Source organism: Urtica dioica, chromosome 3 (assembly GCF_054948205.1).
Source record: "Urtica dioica subsp. dioica isolate 48M chromosome 3, U.dioica_male_clone48M_v1_H2, whole genome shotgun sequence".
Taxonomy (NCBI): Eukaryota; Viridiplantae; Streptophyta; class Magnoliopsida; order Rosales; family Urticaceae; genus Urtica; species Urtica dioica.
In genome coordinates this window covers 15,958,727-15,970,470 of record NC_142758.1, presented here as the reverse complement: position 1 = coordinate 15,970,470, position 11,744 = coordinate 15,958,727, and the positions used below count along the sequence as shown (strand labels likewise).

The following is an 11,744-nucleotide window of genomic DNA, read 5'->3' as shown; positions in this document are numbered from 1 at the left end:
AACTCGGCTACATCTTTCTTCATTCCTGGCCACCAATATACCTTTTTCAAGTCTTGATACATCTTCGTCACACCTAGATGTACCGAATATGGTGTCCCGTGAGCTTATACCATTAACTGCTTTCTGACTTCCTCGTTGGATGGCACACAAATATAGTCAATGGTACCTACAAGAAGAGTAGTAGTCTTTATCTATGTACATTTGATGTAATAAAGTCTTACGAAGACTCTTGCTTGTAATTGTTGAATTATTAATAAAAGTTGAAACGTTCATTCATTCTTCCTTCTCTGTTTGAAGCTTTATGATAAACTATAGTCTTTAGTTCTAAAACAAAACTAACAACAAATGAAGAGTCAAATATAGATTTGCATGAAAAAACTCTTCATGGTTTGCTTAAAATAGTATATTCACATCTCAGGATAAAAATGGCTATTGATCTCAGTATGATTGTTAGGAGAATCTATGATGTCTGGTTATGGGACATTGAGAGTTGGAGACTCTATAGTTCTTCTAGGTATCTTCTAAAGGTACTGAATTGACCAGTGCACTTCTAGAGACAGAATAAGAACAAACCATTTAACCTCTTATGTCTCTGTTGATGTCGATTTTCGCAACGATCAATAATAAAAAATAAATGAAAGAATTGCTAAGATATTATTTAGGTGGGTTTCGAAGGACGTCGTATAAGAAACAATAATAAGGCAGAAATTATAATAATGGGAATATTAATTTAAATCTTATAATTTCGAAATGAGTTACAAGAGGGGCGAGGTGGCGAACTCAAAAAGGCGAGCTGGAGATTGTAAATACAAGAATACAATAGAATTAATTGAAAACTGAGACTGAGAGCTTGTGTGGGTGAAAATCGTCATCTCCTCTTCTATTTATAGGGGAGATGGAACCTTCTGGCCGAAAACACGTGTTCTTTGATCCACACTCCTTGCCAAGGTTGAAGTCGTCTGAGATCCGGTCTTCGCGGCGTGGTCTGCTCTTTGATTGACCGATCCTTCTGACCAGGAAGACGTGGCCGAGCTGGAGTTCTTCATTGGCCCGGAGAGTATTGCTGGACTTGGGCCGATCTGCCGAGAGCAGACTAGGTCCATGATCGATTTTGTGGGCCGGTCTACAACTGGATTGTGGGCTTTAGTCGGGCCAAAGCCCATACGAAATAATATTGATTATTTGAATTTTTATACCCCCACAATTAGCCCCCAAATATTTTGAAAATATTTTGCTATGTTGAAAATATTTAGCGCGGAGAATTTGAACTATTCCGGATAAATAGGGGGAGATCGAAGATTCGGGACCACGTGGCAGCGCGTCCTCTTCACACGTGGCATGACGTGACCGTATTTCGTAGGCCGAAGTCGAAGAGTCGGAGAATCTGTTATCTTTGCAGATATCGCGGGAAATATCTTAGATTAGATTCGATTTGATTTATGAAATCATTAGATTTTTTTGGGATTTTAGTTAATCAAGAAACATATAAATAAGCGTACCGAAGAGTCATTTCTTCTTACTTATATTCTCGTCGTCCGCGGTTAAAAGGTAACTTTCTCTTCTGAGTTTCTCTCTCTCTCCCTTAAACTCTCTCTAAATTCTTCGATTTTATTTAGACTTCGACCACTTTTATTCTTTGTTCGACCAGCGAACTCAGGAAAGTTCATAACTTTAAACACATCGCCCCTGAAAACCTTAATTTTAGAATGTCGAGCTCAGGGAACGAAGACATACTGTTACCTTCTACCGTGACCTCGACTGACCTTAGGAGAATCCGCGAAAAATATAAGATTCCCCCAGAAATAAGAATTCTTCTTCCTCCTCCTGGGGCCACCGCCGACACTGTCGTGGAGGGTTTCTGCTGTATATACGAGATCTGGCTGGAGAAATGCGGATTGAGATTTCCCATTCATACTCTCCTGTTCGACTTCGTTCAGACCCTAGGGTTAACCCTGCCCCAGATGTGTCTGACCTTCGTCAGGATGGTGATGGGTCTGATTGTTGTGGCTCATGAGGAAAAATTCGAACTCTCGTTGATGGACTTGGTCCGTCTTTGTGTCGTTAAGGTGAATTCGAAACACGATCCGAAGTGTTTCTATCTTTCGAGGGCTGCAGGTAGAGGTGTGATCTCGGGCCTGCCTTTGAAGGATAAATATTGGGGAAGGCGATACTTTTACTTTGCCGTGAACGAGCACTCACTTGGGGATCGAGCTCGTTCTTTTTCCTCGAAGTGGGCGAGCTCGCCGAGTATGCACAGAAAATTAATTCATCATATTTTTTCTCTTTGATATTCACTATGTAGGTGGGTGAGATAGACTGACATTTATCTGTTCTGTTTTTTTTTTTTTTTTTATAGAAAAGATTAAGGCCCCATCTCAGGGAGCAGAGTTCGCCGAGAAACTTTCCATATTGCAGGAGGGCGAAGTAGAGTGGTCAAACTTTACTTCTTACAGGTTTATCTCGGCCAAGCTTTGGCCTCAGCCCCTAGCTTTTTTAGAAGGTTTTGAAGAAGGTTAGTTTGATTTGATTTCGTCCTCTTTCCCGCGGTCAATTGTGTACGTGCCATTTTGATCAAGTTTTTATTATAATCAATTAGACGTAGGAGACAACATGAATACCCCGATCAGTGCTCGTGAGGTGAGGAAATAAAAGAAGGGGGGCGCTGCCTCGACTTCGGCCCCAACCCCGACCGTTCCTATCAACGATCCCGAGGTCGAAGTGACCGCGGTTCGTTTGACGTCCGAGATCCCAGTTGTTTTGGTGCCGTCTGACGAGGTACTTGAGACGACCGAGGTTGCCCTGACGGACGTCCAGGGAGCCGAAATTCCCGAGGCTAAGGAAGCTCGAATCCCCGGGGTCGAGGAAGACATCCCCGAAGGGGCCGAAGAGGGTCGAGCCCCTGAAAGGGCCGAGGCCGTGGGAGCGCCCAAGAAGAGGAAGATGCCAGCGAATCGGGTTCCTGAGGGCGGTGCCCCCGGAGAAAAAAGGAAGAAAAAAAGAAAGATTCGGTTCTCGACCTCGCTGGCAGGGATGAAGAAGAGCCTACTCCTGAGGTCCCCGTGACCGCGGTGACTCGGGCGGCCAAGGGTAAGGCTGCAGCGGAAGGAAGCAGGTCTTCCTCGAGGTCGAAATCCAGAGGCCAAGCTGATTCTGACCCGCTGCATCTCGGAAGAAGAAGCATACCGTCAATTTTCACTATCCGCAGGATCATATGTTGTGCGACGATATCTACTCTTCGGTGGGATTTCTTCGTCAATTGACCTGTTCCGGCATGGGGCTTCCGAAGGTCCCTGAGCTAGACGAGGTGGACTGGTACAGGATGATGGCTTCGGCCATAACCGGAGTGAGTCTTTTTATTCTTATCTCTAGTATGTAGTCGACCTGTTATACTTAGAGAAATAATTAATTCTTACTGATCTTGTTGTGGTCGAACTAACGGGAGAGCTTGGTTGATTCCAGTTGTCCACCCAATTGAACCGAGGTGTTTTTTGCTACGAAAAGCGTCTTCACGACTCCAAGGTCGAGCAGGAAAAGCTCGCCAAGGTTCAAAAGAGGACGGAGTCTCTTCAAGCCGAGCTCCAGGGCATGAATGAGAAAATTGCCATCCTTCAGGACGACCTTCTGGCCAAGGATGCTCTCTTGGAGAGGTTGAACGGCAAGATTGAACGCCTTCGTGGCAAGGTTCAATTCTTATCCGCCGACGTCCATGACAAAAAGGAGAAGATCAAGGGATGGGCGGCCCGTTCCAATGACTTCGAAAAGGAGAGCAAGAGGTTGGCGGTCGATCTGGCGGCTCGGAACAAAGAGCTGAAAGATGCTCTCGAAGAGATCGCCCGGATGAAGAGGACGACGAAGGCGGAGCGGGATCGGGATATGCATGCGGCGAAGAAGGCGACCTCGCTGAAGTATCGTGAACAGATACTCAAGCATCGTGCACAGAAGGAGAAGATGGACGAAGCCGTCCTCATCCTGAAGAAGCTCGAGCAGTGCCGGGGGAATAAAGAGCTGATCTCGGAGGCCTTGAAGGGCGAGATCTCGGATTGCATCGCCGAGATGAAAGATACTGAGGACGACATCACTCAGTATGAAGCCGATTACGCGGCCATCGCTTCCTGAGATCGAGGACGTCCCATTCACTCCGTACTCGGACCGATCTCCCACCGACGCCCCTGCGACCGAGGTCGAGCCCGCGGAAGCCCTCAATGAGCACGGCTCGATGCTCGACCGAACTGACGAGGTTCTCTATTCTATCCCAGAGGGGAACGAAGAAGTGGCATTCACTCTCACCCCCGAGCATCGAGACATTGAGGTCGGACCCCGTGACCATGCTTAAGTCGGCAGCCGTCTTCTTTTTTCTTTATTCAATAAAAATGTTTATTTTGTTTCTGGGGCCCGTATGTTTTAGGTGAAGTTTTTGCTACTTTTGATACAATTATAGGGGGCTGCGGTACCTCTATTTTATATTCGAATTATTTTATCTAATTATTTTTAATGCAATTTTATGTCGAATAATTTGTCAAGGTGTTTAGCTCGTCAAACTTTCCTTTGCTTGCACAGATGCTTATATTCCGTCTTTTATTTAGTCCGTCCGACCGATCTGAATATGTCTAAAATATTATTTTTTTTTACTTCTGAGATAGATTGGATTCGCATAATCTGTTAAGTCTTTTAGGTCGCCCATATTCGGCCTAAAATGTTTCCCTTAAAGATTTCAGATGATTCGCTAAGTCTTTTAGATTGTCACAGAACTAAAAAGTTTCCCTTAGGCTGAGGTTTTGAATTGGTTCGTCGTTCAAAATACGTTAAGTTGTTCGGATTATTGCCGGTCCGAAGCGTTTCCCTTTAGATTTGAAGCCGAAGTCCGCAAACGAATTTGGTTAAAGTTATGTCAAGTCTTTTAGATCGTCGGGGATCTAAAAAGTTTCCCTTAAGGTTTCTAGGTGAGGTCGATCTCTGATGAAGCCGTGAGATGTCGTTTCTGGCCCGAGATGTTGAGGTATTTGCATTGTTGGCCAAGTCCGAGGTCGGGGTCGTTGGCCGAGATGCGAGCTCCATAGCTCAAAAAGGTGGGGGGGACTGTGCCTTTGTGGTAAGAGGCTGCCTACGTACCCTTATGCAGGGATCAAGTCGGACGTAGTTCAATTCTTACTCGTTTCAACAGTAGTATTTTTTGAGGTTCGAGCATTCCATGATCTTAAAACCGGGATTCCGTTGAGTGTTTCAAGTTCATAAAGGCCGGGATAGGTTACTCTGGTGACCCTGTAGGGGTCTTCCCATTTCTCCCCGAGTTTTCCGGCATTTGCCTCAGCAGTGTTTTGGAAGATTTTTCGGAGGACCAAGTCTCCTACATCAAATCTTCTTGTATTAACATCTTTTGTTGTAGTGTCTAGCGATGGATTGCCTATAATGGGATAACCGTGATAGGGCTGAATCTCGCTTTTCCTCCACAAGGTCTAAGGCATCGCATAGGGCCTCGTCATTTTTGGCTCATCCTCAGGTGCATATTTTACCCTAAGGGTTTGCACCTGATGCTCGATTAGGATGACAGATTCGACTCCATGGACGAGGAAAAACGGGGTTTCCCCTGTTGGCCTCCGCGGGCTGGTTCGGTATGCCCATAGCACGCCTGGCAGCTCTTCTGCCCACCGCCCTTTCTTGGTATCGAGCCTTTTCTTTATGGAGTCAACTATGGTCTTATTTGTTGCTTCCGCGTGCCCATTTCCTTGAGGATATCGTGGTGTTGACATTCTTACCTCAATGTTATTATGGAATCAAAAAGTTCTAAACTTTTTCGATATGAATTGTGATCCGTTGTCCGTTATGATCTCGTGGGGAGTTCCATGCCACCAAACTATATTTTTCCAGATGAATGTTGTGACGTCGACGTCCTTTATCAAGACGAAGGCGCCAGCTTCCACCCATTTTGAAAAATAATCCGTTAAGATTAATAGAAATCTTAACCCGCCAGGGGCGACCGGCATTGGTCCCACAATGTCCATAGACCATTTCATGAATGGGTATGGCGCCGAGATAGAGGACAATTCTTCCGCGGGTCTTTTTATGTTGGGGGCATGACGTTGGCATTGATTGCAGCGGCGCGAGTGCGCCTCGCAGTGTGCCAGGATGGTCGGCCAAAAGTAGCCTTGCCTCTTTATTTTGATGGCAAGCGCTCGTCCACCTGCGTGATTTCCCCATTCCCCTTCGTGCACGTCTTCCAGGATTCGTTTAGACTCCTCCGTCCTGACGCAGTTGAGGTAGGGTCCCGCGAAGCTTCTTTTAAACAGGCTTCCATCTATGATGCAAAATCTCGCGCTTCTCAGCACGACCTTGCGTTTTGCCATCTTATCGGATGGGACCGTACCAGTCGTGATGTAATGTAGTATTTCATCTCTCAAATCCCCCCCTTCTATTGTTATGACCACGGTAGTGGTTATGGCAATGGAAGGTTGTTTGATTGTTTCGACTGGGATGATCGTTTTGAGGTCCGGATCCGAGGTAGATGCCAAGGCAGCCAATGCGTCGGCCGAAGTATTCTCACCCCGAGGAATCCTAGTCAGGGAGAATTCTTCGAATTGTTTCGTGAGATCTTTTACGACTTTCAGGTAAGCTTCCATTCGCTCGTCCCTAGCCTCGTATTCTCCGGAGTATTGGTTCGCCACGAGTTGGGAATTGCAGAAAGCTTCCACTTTCTTTGATTCAACTGCGGTAGCTAACCTAAGTCCGGCGATTAGTGCTTCGTATTCGGCTTCGTTGTTTGATGCGACGAAGTCGAGCCTGAACGATTGTTCTATGGTCTCGCCGTGGGGCGACGTCAGGTATATCCCTACTCCTGCCCCTTGCTTCGATGATGCTCCGTCCACTTTAAGTGTCCAAGTGCCTTCGACTTCGGTCACGGTGGGATTTTCCCTCGGGAGTTCGATGTTGAAATCCGCTAAAACTTGCGATTTTGCGGATGTCTTTACTCGGTACTCAATATCGTATTCGCTCAGCTCCACGACCCACTTAGTTAATCTTCCTGATTGATTAGGGTTATGTAGGAAACTTCTGAGCGGATGTGATGTCATTACTATTATGGTATGAGATTGGAAGTATGGTCGAAGTTTTCGCGCGGCAGAAACGACGGCCAAGGCCAACTTCTCCATAATAGGATATCGGGTTTCAGCATCGACTAACGACTTGCTTGTATAAAAAGATTGGTCGTTGGTCCCCTTGCTCCTCTCTGACGAGCACTCCACTAACTGCCGCTTGAGACACTGCGACGTATAGATAGAGTGGCTCTCCCGCAACGTGTTTTGCCAAGATTGGGGGCGTCGATAGATACTCTTTCAATTTTTTGAACGCCTCTTCGCATTTGTCGTCCCATTCGAGCTTCTTGTTTCCTTTAAGGAGCCGGTAGAAAGGAAGACATTTATCTGTGGACCGAGAAATGAAGCGGTTGAGGGCAGCGATGCGTCCTGTCAACCTTTGGACTTCACGACTATTACGGGGTGAAGGCATTTCTCGCAAGGCATGTAATTGATCCGAATTAGCCCCAATTCCTCGCAAGGCGTGTAATTGATCCGGCATGCTTTATTTAGATCGGTGAAATCGACGCATACCCTCCATTTCCCATTTTTTTCTTTATGACGACAGTGTTTGCCAGCCAATCCGGGTATTTCACTTCGCGGATTGAATCTGCACTGAGCAGTCTTTTGACTTCGTAGTTGACCACCCGTGCCCTGTTGGGACCGAGATTTCGCCTTTTTTGTTTTACGGGTTTAAAGCTGGGGTCAACGTTAAGTTGGTGAGACGTAATGTCGATGTTTATTCCCGGCATATCTTACGGTTGACCAGGCGATGGTGGATTTGTTTCATTTTAAGAAGCAAATTAGTTCTCGCCGGGTACTACTACTGAGCTTGGTCCCGATTCCGACGCACTTGGAAGGATCGGAGCCATCGAGTTGTACTTGGATCGTTATTTCGGTACTTGGTGCATCAAATGAGTCGGGTTCTTTTAGCATAGAGATGCCCTCGTCCGACTCCACGTTCATTAGTTGCTATTGTTCTTCTTTAATTGTTTTAGCACAATGTTTGTGGCTAGTGAGATAGCAGCTACGGGAGGTCGCTTGATTACCTCGGATCTCTTATATCCCCTCAGGCGTAGGGAAGCGAATACAATGATGAAAGGTTGAAGGCACAGCCCTCATCCTATGTATCCACAGTCATCCAAAGATAATATTGTATGGGGAGAGACAATCTAGTACTTGGAATTCTACTATTTTATTGATTCCATGTGTTTTTACGGGCAACCTGATCGTTCCTAAGGACGGGGTAGTGGCCCATTGAAACCTGTCAGATGGGTTTGTTCCCTTTCAATCTCGTCTTCGTTGATTCCCATCCTTGCCAGGGTATCTTTGAAGATAAGATCTACAGAGCTACCTCCGTCGATTAGAACTCTCGCGACCTCACAGTTAGACACGTCGATCGTGATTACGAGTGCGTCGTCATGCGGTTCGGTTGTCCCTATTGCTTCTTTTTCGGAGAACGAGATTTGAACATCTTGTTCTAATCTGATTTTAGTGGTTTGGTTACTTAACCGACGTTGATGTGTTTTGATGGAGTTAACAGTTTCGTTGCAAAACTTTGAGCCGCCCATTATGAAGTCAACCCTGTGTTTTACGACAGTCGGCGGGGAGTTTGGTTCCCCTTCCTCCTCGGGTCTCGCTCTTTTGGGGGAGGGGTTGCCCCTTCCCCTGTTGTTGCTATTGAAGCTCTTCTTCTTTGGCGGGGGTCCTAGATCAACATCTTTTAGTTCCCCCTTTGCATATTTCTCGGCTAAAGCCTTACGCATGGTCTCACAATTAACCGTGTCGTGGCCGTTAGCCTTGTGGAAACTGCAATACGCATTGGGGTCCCGTGTCCATTTCTTAGCCTGGAGACCTCCCTCCTTAATGTCGTCACTGACATTGAGCATATAATTAGGAGGGGCGTGTTGCTTTTTGGTGTGAGGTGCGGCGTCATGGGGATTAATCCTACGAGGGTTATTCCCAGTATTTGCGGGCCTCACCCATGTATTGGAGGGTGGTTTCTTTTCGGCCACGCGTTGCCTTTCGTAGGAAGCAAATTCTTCTTCGGCCTTTGCGTAATTCGCGGCTTTATGAATTGCATCCTCTAGTGTAAGGGGGCGGTTAACAGTCATCTCCAATTTAAGCTTTGAGTCGTGCCTTAATCCGTTCCTTAGAGAGGTTATGGCAGATTCGTGGCATACGTTGGAGATTTTCGAGAGTACGTCCTTGTAACGGATCATGAAATCCTTCAAAGATTCGTTCTCTCTTTGTTGGATCCCCCATAAGTCTGCTATGGTCAGATCGTCCTCCACGAACATTGAATAGTGTTTCAGGAATGCAGCCGATAGCTTATCGAAACCATCAATGGAATTTGGTTCGAGTTTGGAGAACCATTCCAAGGCGGGTCCGGACAAGCTTTCAGCGAATAGTTGGCAGTATCCTGCCTCTAATTCTCTCTCAGCAAGCATAACCGTCCCATTGCAACTCTGAAGGACAATATAAAAGCTTTCAGACTTGAGGTGTCGCTGTATCGTGGAAGGCGAACCTTTCCGGTATCTCCCAGTTGCACTTCAGTGATATTTCTGGCGAAAGGAGTTCACCTTGTTTCTTCAACGAGACGATCTATCTCGGGAGCCGAGCTGATCGCAGAATGAAATTCTGAACGAAAAGCTCTCAGCTCGGCCGTTATAGATTCCTTGAACCTGTCCAGTTCGGTCATATTGGGTTCGCCGCCACGAAAGAGGTGTTACCGATCGTTTTCGGAACACCGAAAATTCAAAAACAATTCGATGAAGGCCGGGCTTTGCCGTCCGGAAGCCCAACAGGCCCCGGCCCACCACACCCGAACGCCCTGATGCGCCCAGGGCCCTACACGGCCGGTGCGCGCGCACCTGCGCCCCCGGCCCTGAGGCCCCCGGCCCAATGGGCCTCAGCGCGCCCTATCGCGCCTGGCTCGCGCGCACTCTGCGCCCCGGCCTCTCGGCCCGCGCGCGCGCTCCCGCGCACCCCGGCCTCCCGGCCTGCGCGCACCTTGGCACTGCGGCCGAACGCCCCTGCTGCCTCAGACGGGTGTTCCCGCCACATCGAGCGAGCACCTTCGCCAGCTCGGCCACCTCAGTCGAGCGCCTTCGCCAGCTCGGCCACCTCGGTCGAGCGCCTTCGCCAGCTCGGCCACATCGGTCGAGCGCCTTCGCCAGCTCGGCCACCTCGGTCGAGCGCCTTCGCCAACTCGGCCACCTCGGTCGAGCGCCTTCGCCAACTCGGCCACCTCGGTCGAGCGCCTTCGCCAGCTCGGCCACCGCAGTCGAGCGCCTTCACCACCTCGGCCGAGCGTTCTTGCCACCTCGGCCGGGCACACCCGCTGCCGGGCACGCCGCGCCCGGCCAAGTCCCGCGCCTGGTACGCCCCGCGCCCGTCCAGGCGACATGTCCCACGCGCCCTGCACCCTCTTAGGTGTGTGGCCTCGTGCGCCTCGCTTCCGGGGAAGGAAAAAGGACCCGTTTCTTGGACACAACTTATATCCTGGTTGATGCCAAGAACACTTCTCTTCTCTTGAGAACTCTCTCTCGCCCTCTTGTGATATTTCCAAGAGCGCGCACTCGTCCTCCTCTCTCGGCTCAGAAAGTCAAGGACCCCCCTCCACGAGAGGGAGCGCGCTCTTCTTCTGCGACCCGAGCCTCTGCAGTACATACCGCCCTCCTGCTTCTTGGCCCTTGAGCTAGAACTCCGAGCTACGAGCACGCGACCCCTCTAAAGCCTTCGCTAGAAGCTACGAGCCGGGTCCTGCCCTAAAGCCTTGGATTCACAAAGCCTCCGAGCCCAAGATAGCCTCCCCACCCAAATTGAACTACGTTCTGACCTGATCCCTACTAAAGGGTACGTAGGCAGCCAACCTTTGGCACAGTCACACCCCCCAAAACACACCTCAGGGTTTGGAGGGTGCAGCTTGGTCTACGAGCTCCCGTTTTTGGCCCGGACGCGATCACTTGGTCCGGCCTTGGATCGAACCGCCCGAGGTATCTAATCATTGTTCATTTTCGTGCGATAACATTTTGGCGCTAGAAGGAGGGGCGTTCCCGACTTACACAGCCCGAACTCCCTTCTCCAGTTCGACCCCTTTCTTCTCGACTCGAGAAAGACATGAGTGGTCAACCACCCGTTCGTTCTGAGGGTGTGAGCAACCCCGAAAACGCAACCGCCGTGAAGAAATACTTCCTGCGCTCCCGAGCACAAGGCGATGAGGAGTCTCTCAACGACGAGAGCCCCACTCCCTCGCCCCCTCCTCTTCAGGACAGTCGGGACGACCGCATCCTTGAGATGGAGGAGAAAATCCGCCATCTGAAAATAGCCAATGCAAGGTACCACCGCCAACTGGCGGGCAAGGCGCCTGCACACGGCTCCCACCTTGGGGAATCTGAGGACCTCATGGACGAGGGACATGATTATGACCCCAACTATGAAGGCTTGGAAATTTCGGCAGACGTCGAGACTTCTCTCACCAAGGACGGGGAACTCCCTGTTGAGATCGAAGCCGGCCCGTCGAAAACGAAAGCAATACCGGTCTCCTCTCAAGAAGAGACCTCCCGACGTTCAGCCCATGACCGACTCGGTCAAAGAGGCAATGTCAGGGAAGGTACAACGACTCGGCGAGTAAGGCGCGTGGCTCGAAGCTCGCGCCCCCATACCGCCGGGCCGGAT

General features: G+C 49.1%; 3 protein-coding genes across 3 annotated transcripts; all 3 read right to left on the bottom strand.

Annotated features, from left to right (window-relative positions):
• Positions 1 to 5,138: 5,138 nt before the first annotated feature.
• LOC149402429 (uncharacterized) lies at positions 5,139 to 5,747 on the bottom strand. The gene is made up of 2 exons (XM_089608375.1): positions 5,526 to 5,747; positions 5,139 to 5,453 (listed from the first exon to the last, which is right to left on the bottom strand). Exons 1-2 carry the CDS (start codon positions 5,745 to 5,747, stop codon positions 5,139 to 5,141), a joined length of 537 nt encoding a protein of 178 aa, XP_089464501.1.
• Positions 5,748 to 5,771: 24 nt separating this feature from the next.
• On the bottom strand, positions 5,772 to 7,497 carry LOC149402428 (uncharacterized). Its single transcript, XM_089608374.1, has 2 exons — positions 7,225 to 7,497; positions 5,772 to 7,133 (listed from the first exon to the last, which is right to left on the bottom strand). The coding sequence occupies exons 1-2, from the start codon at positions 7,495 to 7,497 to the stop codon at positions 5,772 to 5,774; spliced, it is 1,635 nt and encodes a 544-aa protein (XP_089464500.1).
• An 802-nt stretch (positions 7,498 to 8,299) lies between these two features.
• On the bottom strand, positions 8,300 to 9,765 carry LOC149402427 (uncharacterized). The gene is made up of 2 exons (XM_089608373.1): positions 9,647 to 9,765; positions 8,300 to 9,530 (listed from the first exon to the last, which is right to left on the bottom strand). Exons 1-2 carry the CDS (start codon positions 9,763 to 9,765, stop codon positions 8,300 to 8,302), a joined length of 1,350 nt encoding a protein of 449 aa, XP_089464499.1.
• Between the last annotated feature and the right edge of the window lie 1,979 nt (positions 9,766 to 11,744).